We start from the raw sequence: 20,000 nt of genomic DNA, 5'->3' as shown, positions 1-20,000 counted from the left end.
CTGTCTTCATTGTACTGGTTGCCTGATGATGGTCATGTGACCGAAAAGTTGCAATAAAAAAACAGTACAATTGCAAATGAAGACAGTGTGCAGGAGCTTCATACTTTCTTTGATATGGTGACCCTGTGGTCCTTCTCCGACGCACCTGTCCCAAGGAGGTGTGGAAAAGCACAACTTTTTTATTAAATTGAAATTGATATTGATGATGCTGTGTAGAGGGGTGCTCACCGACAGCCCCTTCCTCCTGAGGGACGGCGTGCTGGCCTTGGAGCAGGTGCTGCTCAGGGCGCTCTCGATCTCCTGGTCCAGCTGGTCCAGCTTCATGATCAGCAGAACCATGGAGTCGAGACGGGAGCGCTCGCGCTCCTCTCTGGAGCTCTGTGGAGAAAGAGGGAGGGAGGGAGGAAGGGAGGAAGAGAGAGAGAGAGATGGAAAGTGGGAATGAGACCGTGACAGGGAGGAGATGGAAACAGATTCAGATGGAAACAGACAGTGAGAAGGTATGGTGAGCGATGGAAGGATTCTCGCCACAGTAATTCCACTTGAAACACATGCCACTTATAAAGACGAATGTCATGTTTCTCGTCCTTGTGAGTAGTCAGTGGATGTGAGGGATCATTCTCCGCAGGTCTGGCTGACCTCCCTCCCTCCCTCACTCAGCCTTATCAAGCAGCGCAGGGCAGAAAAGTAAATCATCCATCTCAGGCTGGCCAACACGACACACAAACGTCCCACAGTGTGAGCAGAGATGACTGCATACACAGTACACCGATGCACACTAACTAACACACTCACAGAGTATAGACACATACGTGCACATAGGCACATAACTCTGGCCTGTGCACATGCCAAAAGAGAAAATGCTAGTTCAATGGAAGTGGAAAGGAATCACTCTGAACATCTTCCATTTGCCTGGACATGTTTTAAGCAAACAATGACAGATAGAAAAGTGTGTATGTGTGTGTGTGTGTGTGTGTGTGTGTGTGACTATTGTCGACAGCCAAGCATCACATACATTCATCCAAAGTGCTTGCTCACCATATTCACACACTGCTTTCACTCACCGCAAATTGTGGAATATAGCTACTATTTAATACTATTAAAGAATATATCCGATAAAAAGTTGGAAAGGGCACTGGTGTTGTCTTTTAGTTGTGGAAAAAAGAAAGAGGCAGTGGCAAAGATTCTAGAACAGAGCTCTGTTCTAGAATCTTTGGGCAGTGGTGAAAAAAATAAGGATAACCACGTTATCATACTGTATTTAGTCATCCAGAGGTATAACAATAACAACTGGGAGTGTATCTCCACTGGGCAGTGGCACATTCTCTGGTGGCAGGCAGGCAAGCTGAACAGCCAGTCAAGTGCTGTCTCTCACCGACAACGATGCAACATGTTGAATAAGCCGCCAGCACACTGCCAGCCATCCGACCGTGCAGGGTGCACCGCAACGACTTGGACTACAGGCGCTCACTGACCGGGCCGACCGCCGGCTCCGTGTGTCCCGGCCTAGAGCACTCTACAGCACTCTCCCTTCGCCCCCAAGTAACCTTCCCGCTGTCCCCCCGGCCACCCCCAGGCAGGTGTTCCACTCTAACAGGTTAAGAGGCACTGCGGCTGCACGCTGCCTTTTGATCCCAGAGAGGCCCCAGGGCTTCCAGCTGCACCGTCCGATGCAGCACCGGGTGACCAATTCATGAGGTCATGGGGTCAGTGATTCTCACAGACTGCAGGGTGGGGGGATGGGGGTGGGGGTCACTTCATTACACGTTCACTTCCTGATAGCATCTCAGCATGGGATTGAACCGGCCTCGATTTGGCCTGCTCTCTACTGTATGCGTCCACACAGTTAGCGTCACAGAGAACCGTGTCATAGATTAAGATACTCTTTCTCTTGCCCAAGTTGCCCTTGTTGTGCCGCTACTCTATAGTGTCATTCTGGTCTGTTTTTTTTGCTTCGAGGGATCTCTCTCCACATGAAATTCACAGAAAGCACTTCTCCTTATTTCAGAGAAGAGAAATGGGTTAGTGTTACCTGCAGCTGGCAAAACGCACACAATTCAGCCATTCATCACAGAGAGCTATATCTGTTCAACTGCTGCTCTTCCTTAAGAAAGGAATGGTCTAAGAGTAGAGTACACAAACACACCACACATAACACACAATCACACACACATATTTTCATATATGAAATTCCAGGGTAGAAATGTATCTTCCAAGACTATTCCCAAAGTATATCCAATAAACAAATGAGAAATTAGAACATTTTCTCTCTAAAAATGCACACCAACATCATCTCTATAGTGTATATTCCTACGTATTTATGCAAAATGTATTGTTTTTTTCTGACTTGTCTAACTGCTTGCTCATTTACTACTCATGGTCGACCTCATCATCTCCCTCTCTTCAAGCCCTTGGCTCTCACCTTCTATCACTTTATTTTCCTCCCCCTCTTTTTCACATACACTCTGCTATCCTCTCATTTTATCTTATCTTCCAACACGTGATTTACTGTCTGTCTGGTCAGTCTATTCTGCTTCTCTGTTTTCCACATGCTCCCTCTTCTTCACTGTCTGCTCCTTCTGTTAGGCACTTCCCTGAGAAGTCAGACACTGACCTCAAGTGGTGTGTTTCAATAGCACAAGCAAACATATGAATGTATTTAAAATGTAGTTAAAATATATACCAACCAGGCTTTCAAGAACAACTGGCCAAGTCATTCAATAGTTATCAAAACATCTTGACAAAGGACTGCAATTGGAAGTTGCTAACACTAGCACATTTACTTAGAAATGTTCATTAATGTGTGCTGTCCTTGGACACATACGTTGACACATACACACAGTCCCCAAACACTCACATTATGAACACAGAAAATGTCAAAGTCTGCAGGAATGCAGACGCATACATCTATACACTCACGAGGTACATTTTTAGTAGACACCCGAATGACATGACCCATTATGCATGGATAAAAGTCAAGTATTTAGCTCTGACATTTTGTATGACATTTTACCTGGAATTACTGCCGCTTCTGACCTGCAACTTAAATTAAGTATGCTTTTTTTTAGTGACAGGGGTCTGTCAAATGGGCTTTGTTCCATTCAAAAAGACATTATAAATCTTTTTCATGCCTGTGTTTTTAACAGGGCCGTGCCTACATCCTGTTCTTTTCATTGCCGAGTTTTAAAATGAACTACATAATCGGGAGTAATATTACAGTGAAGAACGTTTCAGAGGTAAATGGACTTTCTACAAGGCAAGCCAAAGTGCTAAGTCTATAACTTACACAATGCTCAAATAAAGACAGCAGCTTTGCATGGGAAATGGCTCAAGAGGCAGCATCGGAATAATGACTGACAAAACAACACCATTTCCGATAATAATAACGGAATGAGTGAGTAATTCATGAGAATTTTAGTCCCCACATAAGGACTATGGGATTCTATTTTTCCCCTCTGGTATTCATTTAGCAGATGGGTGGAAAGCAGTAATTGAATTGTGATTGGGTTTTTGGCGAGAGGATGCAGTGTACTTCCCTTTGGGCTGAGTATGTGTGCACCCGGAGCTTGGCACGCTGGAGGGTTCAGGAAAGAGAGAGAAAAAAAGAGAGAAAGAAAGGAACACAAAACCAAATCAGAGAGTGATAGAGAGAGAAAAGGAAGAAGAACAAATTGAGTCTGTGAGAAAGATTAAAACAAGAGAAGAAATAATGTGGATGAGGGTGACTGTGAATGTGTGAATAACAGGATGACTGAAAAAGCTTCTGACTGGCACCCCAAACTACTGGCTAGCACAGGGCACAGAGACCACGCAGGAGACCCACTCTGGAGTGGGAGAGACGGAGGAGCAGGCAGGAAGAAAAAAGAAAGGGAATAACAGAGCACAGGAAAGATGGAAAGGAAGGGCACAGACTGGAGGCAATGTAATTGCAAGTAGGTAGAGGGAAAATTGCTGCCTTTTAGTCCCGGCTGTTAGAGAGAGCAGCTCGCTCCACCTTTTCTCATCAGTCTTTGGCTGTCCTGTCACCACGGTTAAATGAAGCTGTCTCCCTGGCCTGCTTCTGCTGAATTATGAGCAGTAATTAAATCAGGGTGAAGAAAAAAAAATCTGAGAAATATTTGCCAAGTGAAACGGTTGTGTTCTAATAAAAGGCTGCAAGGAATGAAGATGCTGCTAATAATAGTAGCTAGTTTATTTTATTTACATGCTCACTCTAAGAAATTCAAATCTCTGATTTAAATTAGAGAAGTCTCTCATTTCTCTATGCCCTAATATCCATTAGAGATGAGATCTGTTGTTGGATAAAGGGCTTTTAAGGCATGTAGCTCTCTGTTTATAGGAACAGAGCAACACTATGCTATGATGATATAACATAATTGGAACACCCATGACGTACAGCTCTGAAAAAAATGAAGAAATCACTGCACATCTTTCTGATGTCATCTTACGGTTCCTGAGTGAGATTCGAATGACTTGACGGTCATATTCAAAATTAAGAGACCACTGTCGGTACCGGATCTGTGCTGCCTGCCCGATCCATTCTCATGCGATGATTATGCTGTTTTATGACAATTTACGACACTGCCTGACCTGATCCACTATGTGTTTGCTTAGCCTTGCTGCGGAAATTTCATTCATTCACCGAGTCATTCTCTGGCTGTCTCCCTTTCGCTCTGCTCTAACTCACATTATTTTACTCTCTTCACGATGCAAGTAGAACACTCCATTGATTTGAATGGGATTTCCCAAAGTTCTACCGGTCATTATTTTCGCCTAAGGATCTCCAAATAATGATCGCTGTCAATGGCAACGGATTTTCATTCAAAAGTGAAGGCAGACAGTTGATCAGCTGTGTTCTAAAGAACGTTTAATTCAAGTTCAGCGTGTGTTGCGAACTATTTGTTTCTCTGCAAAAGCCACAACAAAACGGTTTATTTTTTCGTTTTGGCAAGTTTATTTTTTTGAGTTTATTTTTCCATTTTTGGCAAGTAGCGGTATAATAAGCGGAATAATGTATAGAACGCTGGTCATTATTGGGAAAATAAGTCCCGACAGGGCGAACCGGACCCCGACGCGTCAGCGGAGGGGTCTTGCTTCGGCCTGAAGGGACTTATTTTTCCCAATTTTCCCAATAATGACAGTCTATAGGCTACATTATCCCTTAGTTATTTAATGTTGACATTATTTAATGTGAAATTGTGCACAAGTTTTAACTGCTACTGGAGAGGGCCTACAGATCAGGCAGAGAAATTGATGCTTTCTGGCAGAGCACTTGCACACATGCACAGAACGGATCGGGCAGGCGGCACAGATCAGGTACCCACAACCGCTGCACATTTTAACATGACCATCAACTCATTCAAATATCACTCCGCAATCGTAGGATGACATCAGAAAAATGTGCAGTGGTCTCACAATTTTGGGAATTTTTCCAGAGCTGTAGCTCCAACACAGACACACACCTGTGATTGCATCAAGTTGTTCCTGGTGTAAACTAAATCCTGACTCCTGGGTTCGTCTCCAGGTGGATTCCTTACTTTATAGACACAAGAAAGAGATGGATATGCTCAAGAACAGTTCCGTTTAATTCCGGCTCAGTTTTTACACGTGTCTCCTTCCACACAGCCATCTTGTCACAGGCAAGCTATCTGGTGGGCTCTGTGGTAGAAAGAGCAATACAATTGTAGACATTAGTTGTGAATAGGTTGCTTAAATGTATCAAATTGCTGCATTAAGCCTCAAGATGCAATGCTTGTTTCAAATTGTGCCAGGGCATAAATCACAGCCTTGCATTATGTGTAATCAAGATTCATTCAGAATCATAGATTATAGGGACCTGTTGTCGTGAGCTCTCTCTCCCTGCCTGTTAACGAGCCTTCATTGCTCTCAATTATCTGCCACTCCCAGTCTCTGTCTCTGCTCTGCCTGATTAGCCGCACCTGTCCCTACCCTTGCTCTCTCGTTGACCTGTCAGCTGCACTGCATTTCCTGTTAACCATCCCCTGTATTTAAAGCCTTGTTTTTCAGAACGTCTGCAAAGCCTGCACCTGTAACCTGCACGTCTACACGTTACTCTGACTCCTGCTTGTAAACCCGGACCCGCTTGACTCCCCTCTGCTCTCCTGCCGCGGTAACTCGGCCTGCCTGCCACCTTTACTATTGCGAGTTCTGCCTTGGCTTTGTCTGTGCTGCTGCCTTGTTTCGCCTGCCCTGTTCCTCTGCTCTCCTGTTGTGTGTGTGTGTTCCCCAGGACTTCCAGGCCCCTGGCGTGTAAGCCGAGACCCTTCGTCCCCACCAATGTTTGACGCCTCTCTGCCACTGGGACACACACACACACCCACACACTCCTTTTCCCCCAACCCTTTAATAAACTGACAGAAACGTGACACACTTGTGGTCCTCGTCTGTCTTGCCCGTGACAGTACGTTCTGACCAACATGGACCCAGCGCACGTCTCAGACAACATGGAACTCGATGCTCACGAACTACCCTCTGCCATGCAACGTCTTGAACGCACAGAAGGAGACGTCCATCGGATGACTGGCGACATTGCCTCATTGTTACAGCTTGGCCAACAGCAGCAACAGCAGTTGCCATCTACAACCAGCAAACCCATCAGTTGTTACAACAGATTCAGGAGCAGCGACAACAACTTGCCCAGATAACACAACTGTTCGCTCACCTGGTTCCTCAGCCTACATCTGCCGGCTCAGCCCCAGCCAGTCTGCCCACCGTTCCAGCCCCGAGTCACCTGCCCTGATCACTCCCGCCACTTTTGCCGGAGCTCCAGAACCCAAGATTGCAATCCCGAGCGGTTCAACGGTGACCCAACCCAGGTATGGGCTTTCCTGACAAGCTGCCGGGTTCAGTTCTGCCTGCAGCCCAGAACCTTTGCCACAGAGGGGGCAAAAGTCGGGTACGTCATCACACTTGACAGGCCGAGCTCGACTCTGGGGGACAGCAGAGTTTGAGCGTCAGACCCCTGCATGCACATCCTTCGACCAGAGATGCTCAAGGTCTTCGATCTGGGTTCATCTACTAAAGAGGCATCCCGGGCTCTGCTGAGTATTCGGCAAGGCCGACGGATGGTCGCAGATTATTCTATTGACTTCCGGACTCTGGCAAGACGCAGCGCCTGGAATATAGAGGCGTTGGTGGACGCATTCTTCAACAGCCTGGCTGACTACATCAAAGATGAGTTGGTTTCCCATTATCTGCCTTCCACCCTCAATGACGCCATCGCCCTGGCCGTTCGAATTGGATCAACGGATCCAGACTCGCCGTCGAGAGAGGGGGCGCCAGAATCCGCCAGCCACCAGCACACAAAGTGCGCCGACTGCTCTTCTGTCCTCCCCTACTGCTCCACCAAGCCAACCTGAGCTGTCTGAACCCATGGAGATTAGTCGTGCCTCCCTCACCCCCGCAGAGCGTCAGCGCCATTTCTCCTCTAACCTCTGTCTGTATTGCGGAAGAGATGGACACCGCGTTGCCAACTGCCCTTTAAAAGCCCAAGCTCACCAGATGTAGGAGGAGTCCGGCTGAGCTCAATGACCATCCAGTCCTCCAACCGCAAACCGTTGCTGCAAGTTCGTCTTCACCTTTCTGATTTCACACACACCCTGGCTGCCCTGGTGGACTCTGGCGCCGAAGCCAACATAATGGACGCCGAGCTCGCTCACCAGCTGCGACTGGAGATTCACCATCTGACACCTCCTGTTCTTGCTCGGGCGCTGGATGGACACCTCCTCGGCACAGTAACTCGTGTCACTTCCCCCGTCTCGATGATGCTGTCTGGTAACCACCAGGAAGCGAGGTGTTCAACAAGCTGAAGGCCACATCTCTGCCCCCGCATCGACCGTATGACTGTGTCATTGACCTCCTCCCTGGCACTGCCCCTCCCAAGGGGCAGTCTCTATTCCCTGTCTGCCCCTGAACGAAGGTCCATGGAGGATTACATCGGTGACTCCCTGGCGGCTGGAATAATCCGTCCATCCTCGTCTCCTGCCGGTGCTGGGTTCTGCTTTGTGGGGAAGAAGGATGGATCCCTTCGGCCCTGCATTGATTACCGGGGCTTCAACGACATCACTGTGGAGAACCGGTATCCTCTGCCTCTGCTCACCTCTGCCTTCGAGTTGCTCCAGGGAGCCACAATCTTCACAAAGCTGGACCTCAGGAACGCCTGCCACCTAGTGCGCATCCGGGAGGGAGACGAATGGAAGACAGCATTTAACACCCCAACTGGCCACTACGAGTACCTGGTGATGCCCCTTGGTCTCACCAACGCTCCTGCGGTGTTCCAAGCTCTTGTGAATGATGTACTACGGGACATGTTAAACAAATTTGTCTTCGTTTACCTGGACGACATTTTAATCTTCTCCAAGACCCTGTCTGAACACACCCGGCATGTCCAGCAAGTCCTTCGTCGTCTCCTGGAGAACTCGCTCTACGTCAAGGCAGAGAAGTGTGAGTTTCATGTCAAAACCGTGGCCTTCCTGGGGTACATTGTGGGAAATATCCAGATGGACCCAGCCAAGGTTTCAGCAGTGACCCCCCCTCTACAGTCCCAGAAAACCGAAAGAAGCTGCAGCAATTCCTCGGGTTTGCGAACTTCTACAGAAAGTTCATCCGGAATTACAGCACTGTAGCCGCTCCTCTCACTGCTCTGACAAGCACCAAGCAGCCTTCAGTGTCCTCAAGACTCAGTTCACCTCTGCCCCCGTGCTCCGGATGCCGGATGCAGACCGGCAATTTGTTGTGGAGGTGGACGCCTCCGATGTGGGAGTTGGTGCCATGCTCTCTCAGGGCACTGCAGAAGACGGCAAGCTCCACCCTTGTGCATTCTTCTCCCGTCGCCTGTCCCCGTCAGAATGCAACTATGACATAGGGAACCGTGAGCTGCTGGCTGCCAAGCTGCCCTTGGAGGAGTGGTGTCACTGGCTGGAGGGGTCCACAGTTCCATTCTTGGTCTGGACAGACCACAAGAACCTTGAGTACATCCGCTCGGCCAAGTGTCTGAACCCGAGACAGTCCCGTTGGGCCCTGTTCTTCACTAGATTCAATTTTACCCTGTCACACCGTCCTGGGTCACATAACATCAAACCAGACGCCCTCTCCCGCCAGTTCCAGAAAGATGACGCCCCCTCCCAGGATCCTTCATCCATTCTTCCCGGTCCTTGTGTCATAGGCGCCCTGACCTGGGACATTGAAGAACAGGTACGGGAGGCTCTCCATGACCAGCCCGGCCCCAGTGCATGCCCTGCTGACCGCCTATTCGTCCCTGGACACCTGAGGTCTCAGGTCATACAATGGGGACACGACTCTCATCTCGCTTGCCACCCTGGATCCACTTGCACCTGCCATCTGCTTGCCCAGCGGTTCTGGTGGCCATCTCTGAGAAGGGATGTACGAGACTTTGTCCGTGCCTGTCCCACATGCAACCAGCAGAAGTCATCCAATCAGCCCCTGCAGCCCCTGCCTGTGCCAACGCGGCCCTGGTCCCACATCTCACTGGACTTTGTCACGGGTCTGCCCCAGTCTGATGGAATGATGGTCATTCTCACAGTAGTGGCCCGGTTCAGCAAAATGGCACACTTTGTCCCATTCCCGAAGCTGCCGTCTGCCAAGGAGACTGCCTAGGTGGTCTTAGAGGATGTTTTTCGTATACATGGACTGCCCTGTGATGTCGTCTCGGACCGAGGCCCGCAATTTACCTCCATCTTTTGGAAGGAGTTCTGCCGTTTGCTGGGGGCCACAGTTAGTCTAACTTCTGGATTCCATCCCCAGTCCAACGGCCAGTCGGAACGGGCAAACCAAGAGTTGAAGAAGGCACTCCGATGCATGGCATCTTGTAACCCTCACGCCTGGGCTCAGCAACTGACATGGGTGGAATATGCCCATAATTCTCTGACCTGCTCTGCCACCGGCATGTCACCTGCCCAGATGGGCAGGTGAAGTCACCTGCCCATCTGCCCTTGCCTATTCTCGCCGGTGCCGCCGCACCTGGGCACAAGCCTGTGCCACGCTCCTCAAGTCCGTCTCCAGCTACACCACTGGTGCCAACCGCCGCAGAACTCCTGCTCCCGCCTACCATGTGGGACAAAGGTTTGGCTGTCGGCCAGGACCTGCCACTGCGGGTGGAGTCGCGGAAGCTGGTGGCCTTGGTTCGTCGGCCCATTCCCCATCCGGAGGGTTATCAGCCCAACTGCTGTTCAGCTCCAAGCTACCAAGATCCATGAGTTCATCCTACATTCCATGTGTCGAAGATCAAACCGGTTCATGAGAGTCCACTGGTTCCGGCTGCACCTCCTCCCCCTCCTCCGCGCCTCATTGATGGTGGTCCAGTCTACTCTGTCCAGCGTCTGCTCCGGTCCCGCTGAAGAGGTAGGGGCATCCAATACCTTGTCGACTGGGAGGGTTATGGACCTGAGGAGAGGACCTGGGTGCCTGCCAGCGGATTGTGGACGGACCTAATCACCAACTTCCACCGGCGGCATCCAGACCAGCCCGGTCATTCGGGACGGGGGTAGATCCGAGGGGTCGCCGTGCCTCCCGTCCGGCACCTGACCTGGCACCTGACCCTGAGTTGGCTCCGGAACCTGACCTGGCCCTTGACGGTGCCACTTCTGGGCCGCCTTCTGAAGATCAGGGCATGGAGACTGATCGGTCCAAGGAGTTCTAGCCCTCCACTGGCTCCCCCCTCCACCGGGGTTCTTCTGTCGTGAGCTCTCTCCTGCCTGTTAGCGGGAGCCTTCATTGCTCTCAATTATCTGCCACTCCCAGTCTCTGTCTCTGCTCTGCCTGATTAGCCGCACCTGTCCCTACCCTTGCTCTCTCGTTGACCTGCCAGTTGCACTGCATTTCCTGTTAACCATCCCCTGTATTTAAAGCCTTGTTTTTCAGTCCACCTTTGTCAGAACGTCTGCAAAGCCAGCACCTGTAACCTGCACGTCTATGCGCTACTCTGACTCTTGCTTGTGTCCCCGGACCCGCTTGACTCCCCTCTGCTCTCCTGCCGCGGTAACTCTGCTTGCCTGCCACCTTTAATATTGTGAGTTCTGCCTTGGCTTTGTCTGTGCTGCTGCCTTGTTTCGCCTGCCCTGTTCCTCTGCTCTCCTGTTGTGTGTGTGTGTGTGTGTGTGTTCCCCAGGACTTCTAGGCCCCTGGCGTGTAAGCCCAGACCCTTCGTCCCCACCAACGTTTGACGCCTCTCTGCCACTGGGACACACACACACCCACACACTCCTTTTCCCCCAACCCTTTAATAAACTGAAAGAAACGTGACGCACTTGTGGTCCACGTCTGTCTTGCCCGTGATGCCTGTAGTTCAGTTTTATCTGAATATTACTATTCCAGTTCCATTCAGTAATGATACTTTTGTGACAAACCTAATAAAAGTGTATTGTTCTGTATGGTTTGTTAACTTTCATTGTATGTGATTGGAACTAACAGGTATATATTTTGATTCTAATGTCATTATATATATATTTTTTTCTACTTCTTTTGTTTTCTGGTGTAATAAATAATACACCAGAAGTGCCCGGATTGCTAGGACCTGCTTCTTTGCCAACCAAAGTGTAATAAGCAAAACAAGTATAACTTATGCCTCTGTCCTTTGTAGTATCTGAAAATTGATACCTTCTAATAATTCCAAATAAATGAATGAGTATAACAAATTGTTTTGCTTCAGGTGGATATAATCTCTCTGGGTATAGTATTGATGCACAGTATATGATTTGTTTGGCTTATAGGCTTGTAATATGATGGTATGTGTATCACTCTCTCATTGCACAACACAATGCTAACAGGTACACTTGAGCACATTGTGTGTGTGTGTGTGTGTGATTTTGTAGCAGGCATCATGCTAGTTAACAAGTCTTTAGATTCCCATAGTGATGGTGGTAAAGGGAGAGGTGGTGCATGATGGGATATGTGTTATGCTGTTCGAGCTCCTTAATAACATCCGTTGACTGTGGTTCCATTTAAACTCAGAAAACTCACCCAGCTGTCTGGGCGAGTTTTCTGAGTTTACACACACACACACACACACACACACAACGCATGAACACAAGCCCAGTCAAATCCTTGCAGGCATCATTTTATTGCTCTTGCCTGATCTACATTGTTTTCAGTCTGCAAACAAGTAATATTTATGTGAGCTACTTCTGAATGAACAAAAGATGTTGTAGAGGCAGTAAAGAAAAAAACAACAGCATCTTGACAAACTAGCAATATGCAGACACTAAGTTCATCTGGAGGTCTTTGTTTCTCTCTCTGTGTGTATGTGTCTGTTGGTTGTGTGTGTGTGTTGGTAAGTACCTCTGTGTGTCAGTTAGTGTGTATGTATGTGTGTGTCCTAAAGCATATGTTATTCTTTTGGGGGGTTGAAGTTGGTGGCACTGTACTGGGGTTTCCTGTGGTGATCTTCAGGGGGCCCAGGGACACATTCCTGATCCATTTCCTGTTTGGAGATGGGAGAGCGGTTCCCACAGTGGCTGCTGCAACGCAACCGCGAACCGAGCAGTCTTCGGGTTTTTCCCCAGACACCCTCTCCCCACATCAGACACGGAACCACGCCATGTGAACCACTTCAGAAGTTCGGACGGGCTCTATACAACTCCGAAACTGCCCTTGGTGCGGATTCTAAATGATTAGTATTGGGGCCAACCTCTCCCAAAGTGATTCCCTGTTAGGATTCCTACTGAATGCATCATGTGCTTTCAAGATTTCTGGGATTGAACATGATTGAATCATTTGGGTTGGGTATGAACGCAATGCTGTTGTGCAGCATTGGAATGCGACTCTATTGAATCATCTTGGGATTGACCAGATGTTAGCCCCTCAGCAACTGCCCTCATGACACCCATGAGAACACAATATAGAGCAACAGCTCTCTCGGGTCTTAAATGGACAATGAGAAGCCTCTTTGTCCATTCATTTATTTATTAAACATGTTTTCGCTGATATTAGTCACCAAATGGAGCACTCAAGAGTGACACTTGGGAACAAGACGCATGTTTTCCAAAACATTCTAGTGGGGATAGATTCTCATCTGATTAGCAAGACACCCTGTAGAAAATAAGGAGCATCCCTGCTGTGTGTGTGTGTGTGTGTGTGTGTGTGTGTGCTGATGGGGTTTCCTCCATTGATCAGGGTCCTCATTAACCAAACAGGAAGTTCAAGTGCATGTGGTCAAGCAGACTCGTGACTGAAAAAGTGACTCAAACTTACAACAGAAAAATAGCATTGGCTGGCAAAATGGGATAGCCTAAGTATAAGTATATGTATAAGTATATATACTCTTTTGAGTATTTCCTGTGAGGGAAATTTGGTCTCTGCATTTATCCCAATCCGTGAATTAGTGAAACACACTCAGCACACAGTGAAGTGAAGCACACACTAATCCCGGCGCAGTGAGCCGCCTGCAACAACAGCGGTGCTCGGGGAGTCTTCGGGTTTTTCCCCAGACAGTGAGGGGTTAGGTGCCTTGCTCAAGGGCACTTCAGCCGTGCCTATTGGTCGGGGTTCGAACTGGCAACCCTCCGGTTACAAGTCCGAAGCGCTAACCAGTAGGCCACGACTGCCCCAGTACAGTACACACTGCATACGTTTTAAGTTGGTTGTCCCTGTTGTGGCTGAGAAAATGTGAGTGGCTTAAATTATTAATAAAGCCCAACAGGTAATTAGGATCATAATGGCTCTGCAGCATCCCCAACCCTGATGAATAATATAAGGACACACAAACACACACACACACACACACACACACACACAGAGAGAGAGAGAGAGAGACAGACAGACAGGCAAGCTTTTTATTATAAACATAATACATACAATGACAAAGCACAAAAGCTGCCTCTGTCTCTCTATACGCAGTCATGCACACAAACACACACACACACACACACACACACACACACACACACAATCATACTAATGTGACTCCATCATATTCCACTGTTGTGTTGACCTGCAGCCGCACATACCTGTGCATTGCTGACACGCACTGGGCCCTGATTTGAACAGCTTCCTTTTAAAAATTATGCACTTCCTGGCACTCTCTAAATAAACTCTTTACTTATGCAGCAACAAACCAGACTGCTGGGTAAACACACAGACACACACACACACACACACACACACACACAGAGGGTGATGAAGCTTCTTTCTTCATCACCCTCTGTGTGTGTGTGTGTGTGTGTGTGTGTGTGTGTGTGTGTGTTTGTATGAGCTTGTAGAACAATAAGTGTCCTCCTGCCAAAATCTTAGTGTGTGTGTGGGTGGCATTGTTCTTTATGTTATGAATGTATTCTTTAGTTATGACAGAATAGAACATGTTCAATATACAGAGTGTGATCCTGCACAGTCATGTCAGTGAGTATGACTGTATTAAATGGAACTCAGACAGAGAGAGATATGTGTGCAAGAGAAAACATATAGCAAGATGATACACTAATGATAGATGAGGGGAAAAATAAAAAGATAAGAGAATAACACACACACACACACACACACACCTCTTGTACAGTATGCTCAAATCTTATTCCAACACAACGATATCTACACTGCATACAGTAGTCTCTCTCACTCTCACACACACACAAACGCACACAGATACATACACCCCCACACACAGTCTGCAGAGTCATTTCATCCTCTTCCAAGAGGCTCGCTAAGGGTTTGATGTGGGGAGCACATGGGAGCTGAAGCGGAGCTGGTCCTCGGGGAGAGAGGAGGGGAGGGGAGGGGAGGGGAGGGGAGGGGAGGCTGGAGACGTGTTCTTGGACCCGCAGTGGATCTCCCAGTTGGCCTGCCAGAGCAGAAAGGCTGCGGTGTGGGCCTACGTCAATGCTCACGCACAGAGACTCCAAATACAGCACATTAGGAACTGTGGCGGAGCAGCTCAGAGAGGCCAGGGAGGCTGCTGTGCGGGTGGAGATAGCATAGTCTACAAATATACTGTAATCCTATTCCGTATGATACCGCGCATTATGCAACGGGTCACAGCGGTAAAGAGACAAAACAAACAGTCTATATACAGTGTCAAGCCGTCAGGGCCAAGCCTTTTGAAATGGCTCTTAAATTCACTTTAACAAACATGCTTACACTTATGGCAATTTAAGAAGAGCTTAAGTGCCTTATCATACAGGAAATAATCTTTATGATTGACCTTCCTTTCAGTCTTTCTGAAGAGACTTTTATCTTTCCACTACTTCAGCACTCTGAATATCCCTGCCTCACCCTTGTCAGTGGCATCTGTCTCTGTGTTTTTAGATGAGTGCAAATGAGTTTTATATTAAAACGTACCATTCCCCCCAGAGCGGCTATCGGCCCCTCGACTCCATTCCTACTGCCGTGCACTAGACTGTCCTTCTCTCCCCTCGTCCCCTCATAGCTGAGGTCATTAATGCTTTCCTCGCTGCTGACTGTTTCCATCAGCCCAGAGTTGTCCGCCATCAGCCCTGTCCTCAGAATATCAGGTCTAGACCGCAAGGACCTCACAAAAAAAACTCAGTGGACTCTCTGATGTTTCTGAGTAAAAGCGCAGGGGGGACGACTGCGCTGTTCAGCAGCACAGAGCATGCGTGTCCTCCGGTCGGTCGTCGTCTGAAGAGCTCTAGACTGGCTACTCAGACAGGACACAACCACAGCAAAGCAAAGCAAAGCAAAGCACGCCCCTCTATCTGTCCCAGGCCTAATTTCATCCTCATGACTTGTTCAAAATCTAGGGGTCACTTAGTGCTATCCTGTCACTCAAATCTCATTCCCAGGGTTCTTATTATATCTCATATTGCCAACTGGACTTCTGTTCTTGTCCAGATCTTAGTGGGAGTACATATTGAGTATCTGAATTCAAACTGTTTGATCACCATCCTGTCCTAATTGCTCATAACCACACTAAAACCCTTTAGTGCATGGGGTGCAACCTGACATAACCAAGAGCATGTGCAAGACAGTAGTTGCACTGTTGTTCTGCCTTCTGAAGTGGTGAGACTTGAGAGCTGTGTGGTGGGAACATCTGGCCCGTGGTGCACTTCTGCTTCTGTGATCTCGGCAGCAGATGCTCCAGTTGAAACTGGAGAGGAGCTTCTCTCATCAGGACACACAATGAAAGGAAATCAAACTCTCAATCTTTAATTGAAACATTAAGAAAAGATCTCTCTCTCTCTCTTTCTCTCTCTCTCTCTTAAAACACAAACACAATCACACCAACCAACACGTTGCGTGGCTTGCTGCCTGCCTAAAGTCTTGGTGCACATCTCTTTCTGATAGAGCCTGGGACAGCACAAGGACTCCTGGGGGACCTAATTACTGCCGCTTTTACTCACTGGATTTCCATTAGCCGAGCGAGCACTGATATCAACACTCCAATCAGTGCTGTTGGAAGGGCGGTCATCTCGGAACTCGGAAGGGCGGTCATCTCGGAAAACCGTTCCAGCATCGCGTCTCTTCTTTTCCTTTTCCCCCCTCGTTGGTCTCGGGGAGCAACAGTTGCTGGCGCCCGTGCTCACGCTTACTCACTCTGTGGCTCAGGGTCATCTCCATCTTAGCTACACACAACAAACACGGGAGGCGCAGCAGGGGAGGCTGCAGGCTACGTGCAACACGGGGCCTGGATTGGAGAGCAGATGGAGAGACTGGCAGCAGTCTGTGTGTGTGTGTGTGTGTGTGTGGGTGTGTATGTGTGTGTATGTGCATTTTCATGTGCGTGTGTGTGTGTGTGTGTGTGTCTGTGCGTGTATGTGCAAGGATGCAGCTACATTAGTGTGTGTGCACTGGGGCTGATTAGACATAATGGTATGGAGATTGAACTCATATCACGCTTCAGTTGTGGTAGCTGGATGACTGTGAAGGACTGGGTGGAGCTGTAAGGGCGATTTCAGCCCCAATAAAAAGTCCTTACAAAATAACACGCCTTCAGGCATCCGAGAACCTTTTCCGTTTTTGGGTGCATTTAGTCTTCTTGTGTGTGTTTTAGTGGAGATATAGGTCAATGTTCTCCATGCATATGGGAAAGATTATGGAGGCAACTGGCTTCAGTTTACTTTTTGGGTGGTATGTGTGTTTTAGTATTTTCATGCAACTTTGTGCAAGAGCTTCTTGATGCATATGTTATGTGTTTGTGTGTGGGGGAAGGTCCATGTATGTGTGTGAGAGGGTGTCTGTTGGCCCAATGTCGAAGATGAGCGTGTGTGTGTGTGTGTGTGTGTGTGTGTGATATTAAAGGAGAGGGTGTCTGTTGGCCCAATGTCGAAGATGAGCGTGTGTGTGTGTGTGTGTGTGTGTGATATTAAAGGAGAGGGTGTCTGTTGGCCCAATGTCGAAGATGAGCGTGTGTGTGTGTGTGTGTGTGTGTGATATTAAAGGAGAGGGTGTCTGTTGGCCCAATGTCGAAGATGAGCGTGTGTGTGTGTGTGTGTGTGTGATATTAAAGGAGAGGGTGTCTGTTGGCCCAATGTCGAAGATGGCGTGTGTGTGTGTGTGTGTGTGTGATATTAAAGGAGAGGGTGTCTGTTGGCCCAATGTCGAAGATGAGCGTGTGTGTGTGTGTGTGTGTGTGTGATATTAAAGGAGAGGGTGTCTGTTGGCCCAATGTCGAAGATGAGCGTGTGTGTGTGTGTGTGTGTGTGTGTGATATTAAAGGAGAGGGTGTCTGTTGGCCCAATGAGGGTGTCTGTTGGCCCAATGAGGGTGTCTGTTGGCCAATGAGGGTGTCTGTTGGCCCAATGAGGGTGTCTGTTGGCCCAATGTCGAAGATGAGCGTCAGCTTTGTGTCTTTTCTTTTCTCCGATCCAGAGACTCCCTCCCTCTTGATTTCAGTCACTTCCTTCTTTTCATTTCTTTCTCTTTCTTTTCTGTCGTTCGTTGTGTCTCTCGTCAGCGTGACCGAAGTCAGAGGGCTGTCAAGAGACAGCGCAGATTTTCCATGTTTCTGTGACACTGCACTGTGAGCTCACAGGGGCCCTGCCTTGCGCACTCTGTCATTTTGCAAGGCACCCACTCGACTGCAGAGAAAGTCGCCGAGAAGCAAACAAACCCCGTGTTGGTTTTTACGTTTAACGCCCTGTGAAATCACAACAGGGCGTGGGGGCTCGCTTGTTTTCTCTCAGATGGGGCTGTCTGTGGTTGGGGATAGGGTTTTTTTGTTGGAGCCAAGTCTTCATGTAAATCAAATGAAACGTGATTCATGAGCGTCGCTGGAGTGCTAAAGTATCCTGAAATTCCATTCTCACCATCAACAACATTATCATTGCCATCAAATCGTCTGTCACAACAGCAATCTTTCAAGGGAACTTGCATAAGACAGTGCATTGCATTGCTCTAATGGCTGTGGAATTGTGGTCTGAAGTGGCATGCATTCACTTGCTCTTTACTTGCTGCGGAGATTAAAAAAGCAGAGGAATGGTGTCTGGAATAAGCAGTGAGTCTCACTGTGAACAAACAGCGAGAGGGAGAGAGAGATTTGGGTCTGACAAGGCTCTGAGTCATTGACCTCAGGGAAAATGGCCTCACTTTGGTCGGCTTCCATTCAAGGCCTGTACTGCCTCAAGCTCAAACATACCCACACACACAATCAACCACACATACACACACACACACACACACACACACACACACACACAACACACAACACACACACACACACACAAACACACAAACACACACACACATACACACCTGCACTCTACAGAATGCCTTCAAACACACAAATGCAGAGATGCATGCACACACAGTTCGGTATGCCCAAGGTTCACACACACACACACACACACACGCACACATACACACACACACACACTAACGCCTTCCCCTTCACACACACAGCCCATGCCCTTTTAGGAAGTTCTTGCGCTGGGCCTGAGCCGTGTGGTGTGTGTGGCGAGTGTGGCGCTCCAACAGGTCCCTCTGGCCCAGCAGTGCAGCGCAGCGCAGCACAGAGCAGAGCAGAGCAGACACGTGCAGTGAAGTCATTGTTTTCCAGCCGCCGTGCCAACCACCAGGGGCTCATGATTTAAGCCCTGCTTACGTCCCCCCTCACAGATGGACAAATACACTCACAGACACACAGAGAGAGAGAGAGAGAGATAGATAGAGAGAGAGAGAAAGAGAGAGAGAGAGAGAGAGAGAGAGAGAGAGAGAGAGACAGACAGACAGACTCTCTAACCAGCTAACACCACAGCACATGGAATGTTTTGGAATTGGTACAGTAGGCTGATCCATATCAAGACGCAAATCTGTTATGTATCAGGCAAATATGATCAGGATCACATAAATATGTGTCTGCCTACTAACAGCAAACTGAAGAAAGACACTCTGCTCTCTTTGTCTCCCTCACTGTTTCAAAGTGTTGTAGGACCCTACACCAAAATTCACATGTACACACACACACACACACACACACACACACACACACACACACACACACACACATACACTACAATCTGTAGTAGCATTCCTTTGTCCTTTATTATGGAACACAACTCTATGACACTCTCTCTGTCCCAGCTCTCTCTCCCCCTCCTTCTGTGCCCCCATCTCTCCAACATTCTGTTTCCCTTGACTGACTGACCGTCTCTTTCACGGTCCAGCTCGGTCCAGGAGCACCTGAAGCACAGCTTCCTCTTGCTGCCCTGCAGTCCAGACTTCACCCATGAGCTCCTGCTGCTGCTGCTGCATATGGAGCACACTCATGCATATGACACGCTACACTGAGACCCAACAACTCATTGATAGCAGTAACTAGCTCTGGGAGAGCCCAGCAGGCAATGTACAGTGTGTGTGTGTTTGTGTGTCTGTGTGTGTGTGGTGTGGTGTGTGTGTCTGTGTGTGTGTGGGTGGTGTGTGTGTGTGTGTGTGTGTGTGTAAGAGAGAGATGGTGAGAGAGAGAGAGAGAGAGAGAGAGAGAGATGTTGAGAGAGAGAGAGCGAGCGAGTGTGTCAGTGTGTGTGGTGAGTGTGATATTAAAGAGAGAGGGTGACAGAGAGTGTGTGTGTGTGTGTGTT

At 48.5% G+C, this 20,000-nt stretch overlaps 1 protein-coding gene across 2 annotated transcripts in view; it reads right to left on the bottom strand.

Annotated features, from left to right (window-relative positions):
- The window catches only part of dlc1 (DLC1 Rho GTPase activating protein), a 146,921-nt gene that overhangs the window by 100,386 nt on the left and 26,535 nt on the right, over window positions 1-20,000 (bottom strand). For both annotated transcript variants that reach the window (XM_048240386.1, XM_048240378.1), the window contains exon 3: window positions 229-378. In XM_048240386.1, coding sequence (XP_048096343.1) covers window positions 229-378 — 150 coding nt within the window. The remainder of the gene's footprint in view (window positions 1-228; window positions 379-20,000) is intronic.

The sequence above is a fragment of the Alosa alosa genome, chromosome 1 (genome assembly GCF_017589495.1).
Source record: "Alosa alosa isolate M-15738 ecotype Scorff River chromosome 1, AALO_Geno_1.1, whole genome shotgun sequence".
Taxonomy (NCBI): Eukaryota; Metazoa; Chordata; class Actinopteri; order Clupeiformes; family Clupeidae; genus Alosa; species Alosa alosa.
This window is presented reverse-complemented; position numbering and strand designations above follow the sequence as displayed.